This window comes from Herpailurus yagouaroundi, unplaced genomic scaffold (genome assembly GCF_014898765.1).
Source record: "Herpailurus yagouaroundi ecotype Mexico unplaced genomic scaffold, PumYag 29, whole genome shotgun sequence".
NCBI lineage: Eukaryota > Metazoa > Chordata > Mammalia > Carnivora > Felidae > Herpailurus > Herpailurus yagouaroundi.
Window position 1 is genome coordinate 107774858 of NW_024412377.1, and position 22595 is coordinate 107797452.

The 22595-nt window shown below is 39.4% G+C and overlaps 1 protein-coding gene across 1 annotated transcript in view; it reads left to right on the plus strand.

Annotated features, from left to right (window-relative positions):
- ADAMTS6 (ADAM metallopeptidase with thrombospondin type 1 motif 6) overlaps nucleotides 1–22595 on the plus strand; it is a 300191-nt gene extending 277596 nt beyond the window's left edge. Inside the window, exons 22-24 of the mRNA XM_040452059.1 lie at nucleotides 3397–3573; nucleotides 6012–6168; nucleotides 19442–22595. Coding sequence (XP_040307993.1) covers nucleotides 3397–3573; nucleotides 6012–6168; nucleotides 19442–19551 — 444 coding nt within the window. The 3' untranslated portion in view covers nucleotides 19552–22595. The remainder of the gene's footprint in view (nucleotides 1–3396; nucleotides 3574–6011; nucleotides 6169–19441) is intronic.

The window sequence follows — 22595 nt, forward strand, 5'->3', positions numbered from 1 at the left end:
GTGTCATGGCATTGTCTGCCTCCCCCGAGTGTAAGCAGGACTTTGGCATAGGCTCTTAGCCAAGACTGCTGGATATTACTACCTTCTTCAAATAATAGCAGAAGTTTCTTGCTACTGGAAAAAGATATTCAAACAAGCAAGGGGCATATGTCCCCAGCTTTAATACACATATTATGCTTTTAAAATGCAAAGGGAGAGGAGAGTGGCACAAGTGAATTTATTAGCAAATGTTCCCATTATGAGAACTAATCATAGCTTAAAATCCTAAAATTGGATATCCCATATAGCCTACATGTTTCTATCTCCCTAAAGTCTTTTTGCATTTTATCTCAATTTGTTTTTTTAATAATTAATTAATTAATACTTTTTCTGTGTTCTCATGACTTCCTGCTGATGCTAAGAGCTCAAGTGTGGATCAGAAGGTCTGGGATTTATTTCCTGCTCTACCAATTGCTATCTCTTTAGCCTTAAGCTGCTTAAGTTTTCCTTATCTGTACTCATTCTCAAAAACTTGTAGGGGCGCCTGGGTGGCGCAGTCGGTTAAGCGTCCGACTTCAGCCAGGTCACGATCTCGCACTCCGTGAGTTCGAGCCCCGCGTCAGGCTCTGGGCTGATGGCTCAGAGCCTGGAGCCTGTTTCCGATTCTGTGTCTCCCTCTCTCTCTGCCCCTCCCCTGTTCATGCTCTGTCTCTCTCTGTCCCAAAAATAAATAAATGTTGAAAAAAAAAAACTTTAAAAAAAAAAACTTGTATAAGAATTCTGTATTTGAAAGTGATTCCTGAACTGTGAAGCTCTAATGAAATGTAAAGTAGTAGTGTTATTATCAGTAATAATATTTAGCATTAAAAGAATGGCAGAAATCCTCTAAGGCCTCGGCTTCTAACATTGGTGGATGGTGGAGGAGACTTGGTGTGAAGTCGGGAGGACTAGACACAGGTGGGGCCAGCTCAAAAGACCGGAATCGAGGCTTTATTCGTCATACAGAACACATGATTGAATGTCTTGGTTTCCTGAAATATAAAGTGATAGGATTGTTTTAAGGGTTAATTGAGGTAACAATTGCAAAGGACATAGTGTAAAGCCTAATGTTCAGGAAACAGTAAGAGTTAGCATTACGTCTGCCATTTAATAGCTGCATGACTTTCTACTAACCATTTAGTCTAAGATTGTTTCCTCATTTAAGAAACAGAATAATAATTGCCATCTCGTAGGATTTCTGTAAAGACTATATAAATTATAGCACTTAGCACAACCCTTGGTATATATTATGTTTATTAAACGGTAGCTGCTACTATCGTTATTATTTTTAGTAGTGGTTAATTAGTAGAAGTGGCAGCAGCATTGGCGTTGTGCGTGGCCCTGGGCTTGCACTGGAGAATACTGCACGTTAGTGTGGAGAGATCGATCTGAAAAGGTAAACTTAGCCTTCCTATCAGGGGACAGTCAGCATATTTAGAGTTTGAATTTTTATCTTGAGGACCATAATGAGCCATTGAAGGATTTATTTTTTAATCACAGGAGAACATAATTGATTTGTGCTTTAGACAGTGGAGCGAGGTAAGAGCAAGAAATACGGAGACCTGTTAGAAAGACAATGCAGTCTTACATGAAGGAAATGATGTTTGTCTGAAACAAGATTAGTAGCAGTGGAGACAGAGAAAAATCAACAGATGTGAGAGAGATGTGGGAGTTGGATTAACAGGACCCAGTGATGGATTCTATGGGAAGAGAGGAGCAGCAGCTGGAAATAAGGATGTTGATTTGGCTGTGAAAAGAAGTAGCAGACATCAGGAATTTGACCACTTTGACCACTAAGACCCTAACTAAAGCTTCTCCTGGAGCCATCTTGGAAAGAACTGGATGCTCTCCTCCTTCAAAATGCATCTTAATGAAATTTTTTCTAAGTTGGAGGATATGTATTCTGTTATTACATTCATGCTGATGAGAAGTTTTCATGAGATCCTTGATTTCACCTGAAAAAAAAAAGTAGTAATTTTCTCTCTATGACATACACCAGGCTCAAAGATTGCCCCGACAGAGCCACGCGGGGTGTATATAGTGTTCATTATGATATCCTCATCCCACAACTAGCACACTTTGATTTACCTGATTGTAAATGAAAACCATCCTACCAGATATACAACAGTATGTGTTTATTGAGTGCATATTCACAGCCCTGTGCTGAATCCTGAGGGTCAGGACAGGGTGGTGTACAAAGAAAAATTAGAAATGAAATAATTTTAAGGAGCTTATAGTGTGGAAGGGATGAGAAGACATGTAAACATGTAATTACAGATAGGAAGATGGTGATTCTGGGCTCAAGAATATATATATTCTACATCCTCTTTTATGCTACTTAACCTGTGTTCACATGTATATCTCCTACATAAAACTATGAGCTCCTGGAAGGTAGAGACCATCTTATTCACTTTGTATTCCCTTCCCCTCAGTCTAATGTAGCTCCTGCAGTAGATCTGGGATCTTTCTTCCTTCCTTCTTTTCTTTCTTTCTTTCTTTCTTTCTTTCTTTCTTTCTTTCTTTCTTTTGAACAAAAGGTATAGAAACAGGGCTTCAAAATGTTGTGGGTAAGGTCCTCACTTGACTCAGAGGAAGAACAGATTTTAAGGAAGGGTTCAAACATACAGGGTAGAAAGTTGGAGGACTTTAGTCAGTCACCATGTTTAATAGATGACTCTAAAAAATAGCATTCCAATGAACCTGGAGAAGAGGTAAATAATTGGAAGAAGAAGCATCTTTTCCTCAATATGAAGAACAGACTGGTCCAACTAAAGAAGAGTCAAATGCATTATGTTTAGGGAAATTTATTATGTACAAGGAAAAGTCCAGAGATTTTCTGTGCAATAAACTTTGACCAATGGCCATATTCTTAGTTACTACCCTCTAAGAATACACATCTCAATCAATCCCTAGCTTGCTTCATAAAGACGAGTTCTTGTTGTCTACTAATAATAAGGATTCTTTTCAGAAGACTACACCTAGCAAGTAGGAAACCAAGGATTCCACATTCCAAAAATTAGGATTTCTGTAAAGACTGTATAGCTCTTAGCACAACACTTGGTATATATCGTGTTTATAAAGTGTGGCCAAGGACAGGGAGGTATCGAGGAATAAACCTACCCACAATAAAAGAAGAAAATAAGTTAGCCAAGAAGCAAACTTTGGATTTAACTCCTAAAGTCCTTAGGGGAAAAGTTAAAGGTGCTTCTGCTTAAAAACTTAAGGAGTTTTCATATCTGAACGACTTTGCCCAGAATTTTGTCTATATGCATATTGTATACCCAAAAACATTCACTTTAAGAAAGACTTTCCTTATATTTTCCTCTATCTTTAAACTGCTGTGATTCATTTAAACTGCTGTATTTGTTTTATTTCCAGTGCACTCCCAAATGTGGTCCGGGATTCAAGCATCGGATTGTTCTGTGCAAGAGCAGTGACCTCTCTAAAACATTCCCAGCTGCACAGTGTCCAGAAGAGAACAAACCCCCTGTCCGTATCCGCTGCAGTTTGGGCCGCTGCCCTCCTCCTCGCTGGGTGACTGGAGACTGGGGCCAGGTAAGACAGTGCAGCAAGGGGCTCCTGCTGAAGCAGCACTTTGAGACACTTGAGTTTTCTGATTGGGTCATTATAAGGGCTCCAGAGATGAGAAACACGACACAGAAATCTGGGTATAAGATAAAGTATGAAACAGTGCATGAGCAGCAGTCACACATAGACCCACTAGCTGTGTTTCTCCTGCACCCACACGCTTCCTACTTCTACCTACTCCTTGGGGCTTACCAATGTAATTTAAAATTAAAAGAGAAATAGTCTGTATGGCCAGATATTTGAGGAAGCTAACAAAACTTTGGGTTCTAGTCCCAACTCTCTCAGCTACTTCAAGAACAAATCTGTTAACCCCAGTGTCTTAACTTTCCTACTTGCAAAAGTAGCTCCTCTTAACTTCACAGAAAAGGTATGGGGGTTCTAATTAGCTTGATAATGTGATTGACAGTCTTTGAAATATTATCAATATCTATTATTCAATGGATTTAGCTGATGGACATCATGAATTGGGAAGCCAGTATAAAGGGCTTTTGGTCTGTATTTTTACATGAGGTTCATTTGCATTTTATGTTCTAATTCCTATTTTTTTCTTTCTTCATTCTCACTTATTTTTAAACTGTGTTATCTTAGTGAAGGCCACCTTAAATCCTTTTACGACAAATCGATATATTTGGATACAAGGAAAATTGAGTATTATTCTTTTGAATGTCAAAAAGGAAATCTATTAGGTTACATTAAAAATAATGTTCCACAAAGGTAATTTCTAGACAATCAATGCCCTTTTCCTGTGGTTTTATAATTAACCTTGTAGCTAGTTGTTTTCTAATATCTGAGACCCAAATAAATCTTGGCACATAACTGTACCAGTATGATTTTGTGTGATCTCTGGACTGACTGGACCTGTCATTACTTATTAAAAATGGCATTTCATAGAAGTAGCTAGCAAAATTCTGGACAACCCTCAGTATTTCTACAGTATAGCAGTATCTACCGACCTCTTTTGTTATAGTTGGGAAAGGGCAAAGGTTTTCAGTCTCCATTAATGCAAATAAATATATTTGCTCTATACTCAGCTAGCCCTGTGGGGAGACAAAATCAGTGTGATCATAAAATAATTAATATTTGCATGTGTATAACAAATAATAATTTGCATTTGTATAGCATCATTTAATTTATAAAGTACTCAAGTGGAATACACATGATAGGCATTGTAAGCAATTATGTGTTTCACTGTGGAAGTGTAACCATTTCAAAATATGGAATTGATATGGTGTTAAAGAATAAGTACAGACATGCTCTCATAATTTTGATTTAAACCATGGAGGCATTTCCTTCCTTACATATTCTTTGTTGCAATGCACTGCCATATGAAGGTCGGTTGAAAGTTTTCACATGTGAGTGATTTCACCAAATTTGCAGTAATCAATTTCAGGTTATTCTTTTAAATGTTGTCAAGTCCTTTTCTTCTCATCTATATTTTAAATTCAGTTTTCTAAAATTAAAATTAACTGGTAAAAATACATTTTCAAAGACACTTTAATACATTTTATGGTGCATTTGTTTGTCATTCTTTATTTAGGAATTTTAAAATAAAAGTGTCTGTCAATATCCTTGCAACTCCTGTAAGTGTTTTGAGAGTTTTTACAGACAAATTCAATAGGGCCTCAGTTTGTTAATCTTGTAAGCATCACCATCGCCTGTCTCGGCACTAGCTCATCTCCTTGATCTCAGATCTCACAGGCTTTGCGGGCATTCTGGGTGGCAGACCCAAAGAAAGATCCAGCTTCATGGTTCAGCCTGGACAGCTGATCGGTCCCCACTGAGACTAAGTCACTCAGAGAGTAACTTCAACTGTAAAGTAACTGAATCCCTGAGTAGATGAAAAAGGAGAGGGAGGCATACTGCTTGGCTCACATTTGTGTGACTAACAATACCTTAGAAAACTCAAGGTAATTATTTAAGCTCTTTTATTTTTTTTTAAACTGGTTCCCATCACAATCCCACACAGCAGTCACTGCTGTTTTACTGAACTCCTATTTTGATCACATTCACAGCACTCCAGTAGACCATCAGCTTGTTTGCCATAGGACTGTAATAAATAGGGAGCAAAAGTGATGTCCCAGCACTAGAATCCCTAATTACTACTTCCTCATGAGGGTTTTCTTATTACACTCCTGTTATAGTTTACCTAATTGGAAGTGTTAGAAAAATAGCCCAAGAAATCTCTTGTTTTCTAGGAACTATATCGCTTCCATTTTCAAAGGTAATAACATGTTCCTTGAATTTTCAAATGAATTCTACAGTAGAATGACTTAATCATATACCTCTCCAAGATGAACTTCATATGGACTTTAAAAGCTAATATATATGGTATTTGGAAAGATATAATATCTTTTTACCTCCTGAAAATTGTTGAATTTTGTTTCTCTCTGTGTCTTTCGGTTCAGTGTTCTGCTCAGTGTGGCCTTGGACAGCAGATGAGGACTGTGCAGTGTCTTTCCTACACTGGACAGGCGTCTAGTGACTGTCCAGAAACTGTTCGGCCTCCATCGATGCAGCAGTGTGAAAGCAAATGTGACAGTACCCCCATTTCCAATACTGAAGGTGAGTTTCCCATGGACAAAGGGCCTGCGGCCTCTAATGACTCACCTCTGGTGGCTCCCAGGGTTTGAGGAGCCCCATAAAGCCACTGTTGTAGTATAGTTCATGTAGAGCATTTGTGAAAGTTGCATGTGTAGTGGATATGTGATAAGGAAACCTACATTTTTTTCCCTGACTACCTGACCTTGTTAAGTCACTTAACCTTTCTGGAGCTAAATTAGCTTATCTTTATAATGAGAGATTGGAGTAAGTAACCTCTAAGGTCTATGTTTGACCTAGCATTCTATGTTTGACTTGTGCCAGAAATATAGAGATGATGTCTAATGAACCACATTTTGAATTTAAAGTTCTGTTTCTTTTCTGTTTCTTTTTGGATTTAACAATGGATCTCTACCATCATGAAGATTAAAATTCATGCTTGTTGTACATATAATGAAAGCATATATTTGAAACTATTTATTTCAAATGCTAGTTTTCTTATTGTAGAAAAGAAGAAAAAGATAATTATATAGCTGTTTATAGAGGAGCACAAAGGTCTTTATGCTCTGAAATTTCTCTTTTTTTTTTAAATTTTTTTTAATGTTTATTTATTTTTGAGAGTAGAGACAGACCATGAGCAGGGAAGGGGCAGAGAGAGAGGGAGGCACAGAATCCAAAGCAGGCTCCAGGCTCTGAGCTGTCAGCACAGCTGATGCGGGGCTCAAACCCACGAACCATGAAATCATGACTTGAGCCGAGTTGGACTCTTAATCGACTGAGCTTCCCAGGTGCCCCTGAAATTTCTCTTTCTTATGTATTGGGAAATCTGTTTATTAATAGCAGTTGCCAGCCCAAATCCTGAATTTTCTTATATCTTATTTAAACAAATATACTTTGCTTATTCAGTTAGGCATTCATTTAAAATTTCCTGAATGCCACTATGTAAGAGGCACTACAACAGAAATCATGGGAAATATAGAGACAAATATGGCATAGTCAGGAAATTCAGACTGCCTTGCCATATGAAAATAGAGGCATGCCCAAATAAATGCACAAGAACATCTGGAACCACTAATTTAAATTATTTAAGAAACCTAGTTATGGGGCTCTGCTTAAAACAAAAGTAGAGAACTATCCTGAAAATAATTTGTTAATATTTTTCAAATGAAAATTTTGTGCTTATGAGCCTCTTAAAAAGATATCTATCCCTTTTGACTAAATTTCTACAACTTAAAAGATTTTTTAAAAAAATTACACTCACTATTGGGGCCCCTGGGTGGTTCAGTCAGTTAAGCATCCGACTTCAGCTCTGTGCGACAGCTCAGAGCCTGGAGCCTGCTTTGTATTCTGTGTCTCCCTCTCTCTCTGCCCCTCCCCTATTCACACTCACAAAACTAAATAAACATTGAAAAAAATTTTTTTAATTACATTCACTATTTTAAAATATTTCCTTAGATATTTTATTTTAGGAAGAGTAATCATCTTGTATGACAGGATACAGAGAAATTATTTTGCAAATATACCGGTTTTTATATCTAAGCCTCAACATGAAATCCTTTTTGTATAATTTACTCTTTCAGATAAGTATGGCCTTATTGTACATTAATTCAAAATCATAATTTTAATTTGCAAAATCTGTGGCTCTGATGTCATCTACTTTTTTGTCCCTTCGGTAATGGTCATTCTAGAAATTGAGCTTTTCTTCTCTTGAGAAGGACTCAAAATCCATGATAAACCTATGTATTTTCCTTAGCAAAACAATCTCTTTTAAATAATTTAAATAAAAATATCTGTCTTTTGTAAGACTGCATCAAACAATTATAAATTGTTTATCCATTATAAATTATTAGCAGTCAATCACATAGGTCTGAAGGTCTGTTTTTCTTTCTGAGTTGGAAGATAAAAGGTTGAGGTGGAAAAGAGGATATAACTATTATATTAAATTACTCTGTATTGGGTATTATGGGTAGGCCCTTTATATTTATTATCCACCTTATATATCTCATATACGTAAATCTCTGTGTGTGTGTGTGTGTACGCACGCACGCATGTTATAATTATGTCACCAACCGTCCAAGAGTTGGTATTACTGATGAGGAAACTGAGGCACAGAGAGGGATAGTGACTTGCCCAAATGATAAGACTAGGAAGTAGTAGACGCAGGATTTGAACTGAGATTTGGCAGAGCCCAAGGGCATGTCAGTTTCAACTACATGTTTATGCTATTCTTAATTCACTTATTAAGTAGGGTATTTTAACATGAAAACAGAGCTTCTGGTTATGAAGTAGCAACTCTTTCTAGCATGACCATCATCCTGATTCAGTAGATTCAGGCTTAGTCATTGCTGAAAGAATTGGTTTTTTAACATGCTCACAGCAATGTAGATGTTGAAATTATGTATATAACTTTATTTTAGGCATTTTAGTGATTTCTCCAAAAACTTTTCTGTAGTGGTTAGTTATTATACAGAAGCATCATAGCTGGTGATGCAAAGTTTTCAGAGTGGGCAAAATATCATTTGTAACTGGACTTATTTCTGCCTTAAAGAAATTCTCTTAAAATAGATAGGTGTTAATCTGAGGTTTCTTAAATTATTTGTAGAAGCACCTCATGGTCATTTAATCTGCCTGGCCAAATCACTTTTCATTAATATTAATTTGAAGTAAGCAGTCAAGACAGAATTTTTAGCCCATTTAGTAAAGAAGGAAACTTTTAGGAAATTATTAATCCTGCAAAATATGACTAATCTTAGAACTGTTAGTCCCTAAAGTAGCTGAGTCATTGAAAAGAAAGAGGATCACTCTCTTACAAAATTAGATTTAAAGTGGATATGTCTGTCATAACTTGTTTTGTGTTCTCTTTGGCTTCCCAGTAGCATATGTTGAATACATTTAAATACCTGAAACTATCTGTTCATTTCATCGGCAACTAATTATTGAATGCTTGCTGTGGCCAGCCTCTTCCATTCATTATGGAAAATTCAAATGCATTTGTAAGTTCATAGTCTTACACGGAAGATATTTAAAAAAAAAAAAAAAAGAAAAGGATGGAAGGTAGAAGGTGTTATGTGGAGCAGTTGACACGGTGCTACAAGTTCAAATGGAAGACAAGTGACTTTAACTTTTTAGATCAAGGCAACTTCATAGACTAAGTGATCTGTGAACCTGCTGTAATGTGTACTTGGAAAAATAACCCATGTATACCCTGGGAAAAGAGGATGAAACAGTTGAATTAAATCGTAAGTTATCATTAACACATATGAAATGGACAGATAATATGGATTTCAAAAGAGAAGAGGCTCTTACATGAAAGTAATTTAAGAGTAATCTAATATGGCTTCTGGGAATCAGGTCAGGGAGAAAAGAAATGCCTGTTGCTAAGGGAGAGTTGGGAGGGAAATCTGGTAGTAAGGGAAGGAGTAAGCTCTGGTTGCTGCAGGAGGTTGAAAGAGGACTTCCTATTCCCCTTCTCTTGACTCTTAGTGGGAGGCTACTGTGAAACCAGTTCAGGTCTACCCCAAGACAGAGTTGGACCAAGGGAGATCCCTTGGGATCTAAAATACAGTTTTTTAGTGGGGTCTCTGTGGGTGAAATGGACCATTGATAGAATCTTGAGAATTGTTTTAACAATCACAGTTTAGGAATTGGTTCTCCTTCTAACATTTTATTATGTTACATTTCAAATGTAACAGCAAGGTTGAAAGAATTTTACAATGAACACCCACTATCTGGATTCCAACATTAACATTTTCCTGAGCCGATTTATCACATATATATCTATCTGTCCATCCCTCAAGGTAATGGCTTTTAAATAATGTCCTCCATTCACCCAACGATTATTATTTACTTAGCAAGCCAGGGCCAGCAAGACAAAGGGCCAGGCACTAGACTATGAAAGAAATATGACAAGGTCTTTGTCCTCAAAGGGAGCACAGTTTAGCAGGGGTGCGGACAAATAATTTTCACAGTATAGGCAGTACTCTAACAGGGTAGAAAGAAATTACCGTGAGTACACAGAAGAGGGGTAATCAGTAGAAGCATCGTGGAGAAGACAAGCTTGAGTAGGGCACTGGAAGGTATGAAACAATTTGCCAAGAACACATGGAGATGCTGGGATTCCTGGCAGAGGACGTGTGTATTCAGTCATCAGGGCATGGAGGTAGTTCAGTATGGGTGCAGTGGGTTGGCAGATAAGAGGTAGTGGAGATGTGGCTACAAAGAGAGAGAGTCAGGTATTTGGTTTTGGAGGGCCCTGAATGTCGTGGAAGGCAGTTAGGACTCTTAAGTTCTAGGGAATAAGCGAAGGAAATTGAAGAGTGACATGCTCAGGGTGGCAGGAGTGTGGAGGGGCAGAGGGAGGTCAACTTTGTGTGGAGGAAGAGTTAGAACATTATTCTAAGTGTCCAGGCTTGAGATGATGAAGGTTTGAATCAAAGTAGATAGAGTATAAATCAAAAGGGGAGTAATTAATTGGAGAAAAAGAATAAAATGGAAGGGAGAATAAAAAGAACCTGGAGGTATCCACTATGACTCCCATGTAGATTTTGGTTTCTGGATACTATAAATCACGATAAGGCAGTTAGGCTTCTATAGGGAAGTTAAAAATACATTCATCCCCAAATGCCATAATAAAATAATGGAATTTGAGTAAGATTTTTTAAAATAAAAATAAAATAAACAATGGAAAGAGATTGAAGAAATGGAGTGAGGTAAAGACAGCAAAGAATAATAAGAGAAATTCGGAGGTGGAACATCAAGATATTAAAAGTAAATAGTCAGGGGCACCTGGGTGACTCAGTCAATTAAATGTCTGACTTTGGCTCAGGTTATGATCTCATGGTTCGTGAGTTTGAACCCCACAGCCTCTCTGCTGTCAGCACAGAGCCGACTTCAGATCTTCTGTCTCTCTGCCCCTTGCCTGCTCATGCTCTCTCTCTCTCTCTCTCTCTCTCTCTCTCTCTCTCTCTCTCTGTCTCTCTCTCTCTCTCTCTCTCTCTCTCACACACACACACACACACACACACAAAGTAAATAGTAAATAGTAAGACGGGACTAGGAGAAGGAAGAAGGGAGATAAAATTTGCCATATCCAACATCTGCTTTAGTATTTATTTCTTGTAAGGCTTCAGTGAAGGGTTAAAGCATTATAGGCTTGAATTTGACAGACTGCCCATGATGAGGATAACACTGCGTTGCTGCTGGGAGTGAATTTTAGACACACTGGGTATCACTGCATCTGAAGTACCACTCAGAGTAATTTTTTAAAGTACATCTGGCAGCTGGTACTAGCCTACTCAAGCTTACCTGAAATTCTATCCCAAATGCCATTTTATTCATCTTTATGCAGTTTCAGGTTCCCTTGTAGTTTATATGGTGAGTCTTTTCTGTCTCTCAATAGTACAAGGCAATCTGTCAGCTAGTATTTATTGCTGCCAGCTAATAATTCATGGTGTGCCCTGAGCTGGTAGCCAACCCAGGAAAGGCGTGGTTAGTGTACATTGGTTTACCAACCTGGGCTAGTAGTGGCTTTGGTTGGTCTCAGTGTCCCTCAAGTGAATGACTTGGAGAAAGCCTGAGCAGCTCCAGAAACCTGATAGGACCTCCAGAACAAAACAACTACTGGACTTGAGATTTAAAATGGTGCCCATTGTATTAAAACCAGTGAAAGGAACAATGAAGGTCATTTGAAGATTCTGAGTTGAAGGAGGTGAGGAAGAGTAGGGTTTTTTTTCCCTTTGCCATTTTAAAGAGCTCATAATGCACGTTACCACTCAGGTTCACATTCCTGGCTCTCTGGTTTACAGGGAACCCTGGGATTTGTGCTGGGATTATACCACCTTGAGGATGAATGTGGGTGGCTTTCAGGGAATAAGACTGGGAAAAGAGAAACTGAGGAAGCAAAGAGAAAAAGTAATGGCTTAGGCCATGGTAAGATGACATTGGAATCAAGTTTCGTAGTTGATACCACCTTGTTCAAGGATGAAAAGTTGCTGGACTGTTCCCGTTGTAATGAATAATGTCAGGTCCCCAAATGAAACTTATTATTTCACCCTTTTCCAGTCTGAATACGTAGAATATCAAGGGCAATTTTTTCAGAAGAAATACTGAGTTCACATCCCTCACCCACACATTCACATGTACAGCCTTTGCCATCTCACTTCTCACTAGGCTCTGCATCTTCTGGGCAGTTTGACAGAGGCACAGCTGGTTGTACTTTTGTAATCCAAAAGATAGACCCTAAGGTGCTTAAGTCATAACTGTGTACTTACTGTGTTCCTCTAAACCTCATAAAGAGTTTATGGGCACACAGGGCATGCATTCGCCAAAAAAGGATGCTGAATGGTCCGACCTGGTCATGAAAGGATATGTCCCTGTATACCCCAGGTCACTCCAACGATATAATTTAGCCAGGCTGTGCGACGTTTCAGGAAATAAATGCAAGAGCACAGCATTTCAGGAGTTGCTCTTGTGTTCCTTGGACCAAGTGAAGCCTTCAAAGTCACAATGAATCTGAATCCAATTGCATCCTAAATTCATAAGCCTCTGTTCACTGTGAGTGTTTTGAAATCATGTCTTTTGCGTAGAAGATTTGAAAGATTAATGTAAAGCACCTGTGGAAAAACCCACTGGCACATCAATGATAAGTAGATTCATGTGTTGCCATGAAACAGGTTGTCTTATTTTATCATTCAAGTCTACCAAAACCCAGATTACCAGTGAGACCCACTCTTGCATACCTGGCAGGTTACTTATGGGTCTGGCTCATATCGCAGGGCCTAGGGGTTGGCCTTCAGCCCTTAATATATTGCCAAGCATCCCTGAGAAAAATGTAGGAATACCCCACAAATTGCCTTCCCCACTAGAAATCTTTGGACTTGGGTAAAGTGAAATTTTGTTTTCAGGGACAGGTAGGATGCAAAAAAAGGAGAGACTACTTAGGCCCACAAAATATTCCCTAGAAGCCACACAGTAAGGCCCTCTCACCCTTCCAATGGCCTCACAAGAGAAAAGGTAGAGTAAGTGTCTTTTCTTTCTTTTCCCAGGAGAGTACTTAGCTGGTACATGATGAGAGCAGAAGAGAAAATTAAGCCTTCACCTTAAAATCCTTGACCCTGCTGGCTTAGATACCACTACTTCAAAAGCAATACATATAAGTGTATCTACGTGAAGAAAATATGATAGTCAAGACAAAACCTTCCAAATAGATTAATTACAGGGTAATCATGTTACAAAAAGATTCTTACTAAAGGATTCCTTTTCATAGGTGTCCTAGTAGAATAGTTTATTTACAGGTTGTGTATTACTTAAGTATAGAGAAACTTTTAATTATTAGATATTTTAGAGATTAGTTAGAAATCAGCACATACTGAAGATCATTCAGAAACTAAAACAGAACATTTATTATTGTTTTGATTTCAATGGGAAACTGTGGTTTAATTTATGTACAAATTTTCCAGAATGGTTTTACCACAAATGTGATCTGTACTGTGTATTGGCTCAAGGGTGAGATTATTTCATTTTTCCAAGTTTTTATTTAAATTCCAGTTAGTTAACATACAATGTAATATTAGTTTCGGGTATAGAATTTAGTGACTCATCACTTACATTATTTCATATTTTTAATAGCTTTGAGAATGAAGCAGACTAGTGAATAATTTTTGTAATTAAAGCCTTCTTGACTACATGAGCAGAATGTTAATGAGTCAGTCCAAGAGCTCAACACATCAGTCCTCTCTAGGTAAGCTAAAAAAAGTGGCAGATGGGCTGAATGCCCCAGTATAATTTAATACTGCTACTAATATATTTAAGATTATGTTCAGCTTTCTGTAATAGTGGAGCTTTAAAACTCCATGGTGCAACTCAAATCACCTTCCACTCATGTCATTTTACACAATTGAAGGAGGACAGTAAAGCCGAAGAAAAGCATTCATGCCATTTTGAATACCTGTGACCTAGAACTGCTTTTAAAAAACATTTGCCTGGGACACCTGGGTGGCTCAGTCGGTTAAGTGTCTGACTTTGACTCAGGTTGTGATCCCGCAATTTGTGGGTTCTATCCTCGCTTAGGGCTCTGTGCTGACAGCTCAGAGACTGAAGCCTGCTTTGGTTTCTGTGTCAACCTCCCTTTCTATCCCTCCCCTACTCGCAGTTTCTCTCTCTCTCTCAAAAATAAATAAACATTAAAAAAAAAAAGTCCCCGGGGGGCGCCTGGGTGGCGCAGTCGGTTAAGCGTCCGACTTCAGCCAGGTCACGATCTCGCGGTCTGTGAGTTCGAGCCCCGCGTCGGGCTCTGGGCTGATGGCTCGGAGCCTGGAGCCTGTTTCCGATTCTGTGTCTCCCTCTCTCTCTCTGCCCCTCCCCTGTTCATGCTCTGTCTCTCTCTGTCCCAAAAATAAATAAAAGTAAAAAAAAAAAAAATAAAAAAAAAAAAAAAAAGTCCCCGGGGCGCCTGGGTGGCTCAGTCGTTTGAGCGTTTGACTTCGGCTCAGGTCATGATCTCACAGTTTGTGGGTTCAGGCCCCACATCAGGCTCTGTGCTGACCGTTAGCTCAGAGCCTGGAGCTTGCTTCAGATTCTGTGTCTCCCTCTCTCTCTGCCCCTCCCCCGCTCACACTTTGTCACTCTGTTTCTCAAAAATAAATAAATATAAAAAAAAATTAAAAAAAAAAATGTCCCCTTCTCCAGGGGCCTCACTTGATCCAGTTGGTGGAACATGCTACTCTTGTTTTGGGGGTTGTGAGTTCGAGCCCCAGGCTGGGTATAGAGATGGCTTAAAAATAAAATATTTGTTAAAAATTCCCCTTTTTCCATGGTGGCAGAGCATGATGATGCTGATCAAAGCGTTTCTGATGATGATGTCACCAAGGGTTGACAAGGGTCTGCCTTACAGGTAGAAATTTTTTTGCAGTTTCATGCTGAACATCCTAACCCCAGCTCTTAAACCGACTACCTGGGTGACCAACATGGGTGTCCTAACCTCTGTGAGCTTCAGTCTTGCCATCTCTATAAACCTGATGTTTTGTTATACATAAAAGCGTTCAATATATAAATATATAAAACCACGGGCATTTCCTGGTACATAGGAGGCATGTGATACATTATTTTTAACATGATGATTGTTATTGGATTAAGCGCTTGTGGCTTTAAAAGACTAAGAGAATGAAAGACCAGTTATGGTTACCTTCTCTGATAAATAATTTCCGTGAGTCCAAAGGCTGATTCTTCTTATCTAGGCAGTCTTTAGAAGGCAAAACCAAGAAGTAGGAACAAGAGCTTCCACTGGGGCCCTCCTTTGGGAGAGCTCCCCACACTCCAGGCTCTGTGTCCTCACACAGCCCCAGTGTCTCCACTTGAATGTCTCATCAAGGCCCAAGGTCCCAGCCTTGGAGTCCCCAGTTCTGGCTTTTCCCCATCTCTCTCATCATGATTTACCTGCTCTCTGTTTAATATCTTTTTGTTAATTTGCTTATGCATGCCAGTGTGTGACCCTTCCTGAGAGCCTAATGCACATTTTGACAGGGATCCCAGAGAAACAGTACATGGTGGTTGATCTCAGAGGCAGATGTGTTGGTGAAAATTGTAACAGAGCTAACAGGCTGAGTGTTTCCTCTGTGCCAGTGCCACGGCCATGCATTTTGTAAGCACCCATGTGAGCCCCCCTCACCACATCCTGTGAGCAGGTTTTGTCACAGTCTCTACTTCACAGATGAAGAAACTGAGGCTTAGAGAGGTGATGGAATCTGGCCCAGGACAACCAAATACTGGGAGGTAGCAGCTCCAGAATTTACCCCCCCCAGGCGCAGCCGACTCCAGATCTGCCACTCATCACCACTGTCTTATACTTCTGCTGCAGGCGAGTCTGGTGCACTCCTAAAGAGTCACTACCTCCCTAAGCTTGGTTCTGCTCCCAGGACCCACATGACTTCCTGCTTTCAATCAAGCTGGATGGAATCAACTTAACTGACAACAAACTTGAGAGGGGTATTGGAAATTTCAGAGAGGGATACCCCACAGCCAGTTTTTAGCCTACCCCGAGGCTCCACCCTGCTCCTGGCCAAATACTGCGCTCTGGGCCTTGGCATACTGAGGAGAGTCCCCTCATTTCAAGCACCCACTTAAGTTGATGAATCCTGACTTAGATTTGTAATAGCCTAAATGGGTGAATGGAGGGGTGATTGGAGGGAGAAACAACTTACGAATATTTTTTATTCATTATTTATTATCTGCTGTTTATAATCAGATTCCCAAGTCTAAATCTAAAAGAAGAATCTGTGAATTTGCTTGTATTTTGCTCATCTCAGAATTTTCCTGGACCAGCAGCAACTCTTCCAAAAATGGAGTCATGAGTCTCCCAATAAAATTGCACCCCAGAAAATACTGACTTGTGTCAATAGGACAGCACCTTCTCACTAGTAATCAAAATATTGCATCCTCATTGAGAAAGTCAGAGGGCAACTTACTGTCATTAGGTGGTAAGAGGTAATAACTAACAGTGGTAACAAAAATAGTTAAGTCACTATCTTACACTTATCAAGTGCTGATATCCTGTGCACTGCTCTGAGTGGCATCACAGGATGTACATGTTACATGTGGAAGGGAGAACTCTCATCATCCCTGTTTAGAGATGGGGCAGCTCCAGCACAGAGAAGCTGAGTTATTTGTTCAGAGTCGTAAAGCCAGTAAATGACAAAACTAGGATTAAACCGGAACAGTCTAGCCCCTAATCTTATTTCCTTGTACTATTAAAGCAACCAGTCCTCCTCTATCTGTCTGTCAACCAAATCATCTTTATATTTTGGCAAAGAAGACCAAAGCTAACATTTACTTTGTACTTGAAGCTGTCCCACCAAGCGCTGCTGCAGATTGTGAGGGGGGGTGGTCTCTGCTGGCCCGATGCTTCATGAAGACGATTTAGATTAAAGATGAGTGGTACTGTATTAGCTTTTCTCTTTATTTTATTTTATTTTATTTTATTTTATTTTATTTTATTTTATTTTAACTCTATTTTAAGAGAAAAAGAGAGAGTGAGCATGCATGAACAGGGAAGGGGCAGAGAGAGGAGAGAGAGAGAGAGAGAGAGAGAGAGAGAGAGAGAGAGAATCCCAAGCAGGCTCCACGCTCAGTGCAGAGCCCAGTGCAGGGCTGGAACCCATGAATCATGAGATTATGACCTGAATCAAAATCAAGAGCCAGACACTGAACCTATTGAACCACTCAGGCACCCTTCTCATCATTTTAATAATTGCGTTACCTTGACCCTTGACAAAATCTCGCTCTTAGTAACATGGATAACACTTTTTTTTTGTTTTTACACAATTATTCTTAGTCTAAACCTGTTTTGATTGCTTTTTACTGGTCATGACAGAGAGAAAAAGAAAAAAAAAATACAAAGTGACCTCCAAATTAAAATATGTGGAGATCTTTTCATCTCAAATTCATTCTTGATTCATCAAAAATCATCTGACTTTTTTTTTTAGTGCAGAGTTTAAAGAATTTTTTCTTGTCTCTCTTCCCTTCTTTCAGCCAAAACTTAAATGTATTGAGCATCCTACTGTGGAAATGTTCTACTCAAAATTCTGACTATTACTCTTTGCTAGTCAAATCATGAGTAAGGGAGTTTGATGGTACAGAGCTTAGGTTTGCAGATGATTGAGGACTCCAGTTTAAAATTTAAGTCTTTAATATAAAGCAATACTTACATTGTCAAGAATAGTGTTTAGTAGAACTAGGCATCCCCAGGAAGATTCCAATGTAAGGTTAATTCATGTATGTACAATTATAGATTTGAGGTGAAGCTATATCACTTCTACCCCTTGATTAAGGGGTCTTCTATACATGATACTTTAAAAACAATCAGTTGTGTGTAATGATAAAATTATAACTTGATAATGATTAAATGAAACACCTATATGTATCATCAATAAACCACCAGAATTATAAATACAAAAAAATAAAATAAAATAAAATAAAATAAAATAAAATAAAATTTAAGTCTTTCCCTGAAAGAGCCTGGAACGTGAGGTCGATAACATTATTACCTAACTTTTCAGTAATAAGAACTGAAAGCTTGCCCATTCCTTCGCATGTCACTTCTCAGGTTTATCTTATGGCTTATGTACCATGTATATGATTTCTTACAAGTTCAGTGGATTTCTGAAGCCAGGAAAAAACATGAAAATAAACCAGCAAGCAAGCAAGCAAGCAAGCAAGCAACAACACAACTGTCCTGTTACACTGAATTTCACCCACTGTTCTGCCTGATTCTGATTACCTTCAGTAATTTACCCAGGATGCTTCAGTATAACCACCTGGAAAAGTGAGGGTGGAACTTTGATTCTGGGAGGCATATGGAAATTTAATTACTAGGTTTACAAAGTATTTTAAAATCCCCAGATAAAAGTGACCAGAGGACTACAGAAGAATATCATTATTAGCAGCAGTGGGGTTATGTGGGGGTGAGAGGGGTGCTGAGGATCAAAGGCCAGTGTCCTCTTCTCTACACTGGCCCCTTCGCCCCATCTTCTGCAACCAGTCTCAAGGGGAGATGGAGAAAGAATCATTTATTCACCTTCTGGCTGCAAGAACTGCAGACCTCAACTGTGGCAGTTCTAGCACTGAGGAGAAAATACACATAGGAAAAAAGAAGGCCATGTCTCACTTCCAAATTAAAAAAAGACATTTCTACATGTTTCCATAACCCACAGACTGCTGCCATTTGAGGCCAACCCCTCCAAGTTTTCCTCTTTGTCTAGTGTAGTTGCTGAATCTAGGCCACTGTCAGCAATCCTTTTCATTCACCCAGGCCCATCCCCACGCCTCACAGATGCACAGATTCTCTGGAGACATGTGTACTTTGGTATCAAACAATGCAACTCATGTTTGATTTTGGATAACCTTGCACTGCTGAATAAAATAACCCTTGAGAAAGAAGCAATAAAAGCGCTGTAAGAAAAATGACTCATGTTTCCAAGCTGTCTAAAGTGATCACTTATCCCAACAAATGGTAATTCTTTCAAGACACAGTGGGCATGCACCATACTTGTAAAAGTCTGGGAGAAAAGCCTTGCAACCATTTTTTTAAAAAATTGTGTTAAAATATATCAAAAGAATGTTTCTGGTAGGCTGTACCATACAGGGTATGCTTAAAAACAAAAACAAAAACCACATGGACGTGGAAGCCAAGGTGGTTTGGTGCAAGGGGGTCCTTGCTGGATATGAATGTGGAGCCTCACTGGCCTGTTTCTGCACTTGTTTATGTGCCTCTAATTGTTTTCCATTTTCTGCCCCCATTCGCTAGAGTGCAAAGATGTGAACAAAGTGGCGTATTGCCCGCTGGTGCTCAAGTTCAAGTTCTGTAGTCGAGCATACTTCAGACAGATGTGTTGTAAGACCTGCCAAGGACACTGACCCGTGGAGAGCCAGAGAGGGAGCCTTGTCATTTCATCGTGGAAATGCGTCCATCAAAGAGAGCCACCCAGAGGAAGAGGATTGATGTCCTTGCAAATGCATTACCCTGTGGAAAACGTAACCACTGGTCAGCCCTAGCTGACAGGATTTCAATATTATTTTAACTTCTGTGAAGTGGGATTTATTGATCCAAAGTGCTGGACACAGTATTAGGAGGGAATGCCAGATCGGAGAGATCCAAACAACACAGGGAGACTTGCTTACTGTGGAGCGTTTGTGTTCTTTCGAGTAAATCCAATAGCCTGTTTACCTCCTTGGACCATTAAGATAATTTTTATTATGGACTTAGCAATGACACTGAATCCATTTGTATTTAAAACCGTTTAAAATGTAGCTGTTATGACTTGGTCAACTATGGAAGTAAAGAAGATTCAGAAATCTTAAGTCATAGCTTAAAAATATTTACTATACTTTATCTCAATACAACAGCACCACAATTTAAATTCTAAAACGGGCTTTTAACTGTAATTTAAGGAGCAATTATAAATCAAAAGTAATGAAAGTCTGTATTATTTTTCTTCATTCCACTTAATTTCCTTAGGACTAATCCCCCTGTTCTGAACACTGCTGTGAGCCATATATAAACTATATTAAACCGAACAACAAGGAAGGACTCAGTTTAAGGCAGCGCATCAGTTACTGCGGCCGTGCAAGTCTATAAATTCTGTGCTAAGAGACTGGGGCCAACTTGCCATTGTGCAAGTGAAGCTGAGATTTCCATTAAAACTTTAAGAGAAAAACATTTCAGTTTCATGCAGAAGCCAGACCTGGGGTATGGTAGAGACTGAAGAACCGGGCCCTTTGCTGCCATCACACAGGATGCCTGAGTCCTTATGTGAGTCACCCCAGCTCAGTTGTGTTTACAACCTCACCGGCCACAGGACAGCTTCTGCCCCGTTGGATTTTTGCATGCATGTTGAGCTTACTGAAATGATGCCGTGCAAAAGATAGACTGGCTCGGCAACAACCAGGCAGACCCTTTCGCTGACAATTGTGATGGGTTCCAGATGTCCCTTCTTTGATATGGCAGAAGGGCATTTATTTATATGAGAGCAAGTGTGTGTGTGTGAGCGGGCGCTTTTGAGTGTGTGGGTAGATGAGTGTGCTTGCACATAAATGTGCTATTTCTGTGAGTTTTTAAAGTAGGCAAGGGATAACAACCAAAGAAGAAAAACTCATGAAGCCTAGAGATCATAAAGCATAATTTTAATAGTCACTCAACCAACTATTTTGTATTTTTTATGGATACTCTGAATGGCAATTAAATGTGAAACCAAGTTTCTTGGGCAAGTCAAATTCTAGAATCAAATCCAGAATCCTAAATTAAATTGACTAGCTCATAGTTTCCCTATCCACAAGTTTCATGTCATGCTCATCAAAAGATTCAACAGCGAGATTAAAAGAAAGCAAAAAAGAAGAGGGTACTTACGTATATTTTGTACTTGAACACTTGTAGCTTGCAGCAGGTTCTTGATGAATGTGCTTTGTGTCCTACACGATGTGTACACCATGCTACACGAACACCTCAAACTCCAACCAAATGGCTGCTTTGTAAAGATGCTACTTGCAGTTAAAGGGTATGTTCAACTTCAGTCCATCACTGTGCTCTCATACTACATGTCCGGTGTTTCACCTACACCATGACCTAATGTAGATGATTAGGTTTTTTCAGAAAGGAAAAGAGACTCACAGACTTCAAAAATCAACCTAACCTTCAGGTTTGCTATGGACAGTCAGCACAGGCTGTTGTTCTGCACACTCAGTCATGGTCATCAATATTTTCTCACCTGCTTTCTGTCTCGACACCACAGCTCATGTCCCTGAGCTTTCCAGAGACAGCTACTGACGATACCCAAAAATTGCCAGGGCCGCTCTCTCTACTGCTCTTAGAAGACCAGCCAGCGTGCTATCTATTCAGTGAGGGGGGAGGCAGCCCATGAGCAGTGCGCCCCCAGCGCTGAATTCACTTGGTCCCTCGTAAAGAGTGGTTAAATTGGTGCTAATGTGCCCTGGTGGAATAAAGAAAGGATGGGTGGTTTCTGTGGCATTTTAGGCATAGGTTTGCCATCAGGACCTGTCTTTCCCCAAATATAAATATCAGCTCATGGTTTTATTCCAAAAAGATTTCTTAATTGACTAACTTGAGTCTATTCTTCACCTCACCTGGAAACTAACATCATGAGGACTGTTGCCTTGGGCCACCTTGACTGGCCCTAGAAGAAGGGGCAGCTAGTGTTCCCTCAGGAGTGTGCACCAGTCCCAAGGCCAGGAGTAGAGAGCTTCCAGGAGCAGCATCGCAGCATCGGATTACTCTGCTAGAAGGAACCAAGCACAGAAGGTTTCCCCTGAGTGGGGGAACACATCATATTCTACAGCACATCACAATACCGCTGCTACTCTGTAGTCAACCACGTGGCTACATGATGCTCTCTTCCTAAATAATAGCAATAGGATTGTCAGTGGAGGCTAAGCCACCATGGCAGGCCCTCCGAAAGTAGCATGCTATACGGACTACTTAGAGAGACCCAAGGAAACTGGTGCCCTATGGCTGAGAACCGTATCTGCCATCAGCACAATATCCTGCCAAAAAGGAAAGGTAAAATCTACCCAACTGATTAAAGCCCTTGAGATACATATAACTCCCCAAACCGTCCATTTCATTAGGAATTTTATTGGAGTGAATGTCACATAGGTATCCTTAATAATACAGAATGAAATTACCTTTGTATTATTGTGATTAGTTGTTGCTTATTATTTTATACTCAGTATTAATGTGGTACACTGTTACTTTTTTTTTGCTTTTGTAAATTATATTCTAATTTATTGCCATGTTTCCTAACACTTGTCCTACATTCATTCTCCTGCTTGTAACGAAAATGAAAAAGTCATTGTAACACTTGATGGAGTGAAATTCCACACCAGGCACAGATTTTTTTTTAACATAGATAATTTAGTGAAAATAAAAATTCAGCTTGTAAGAATGA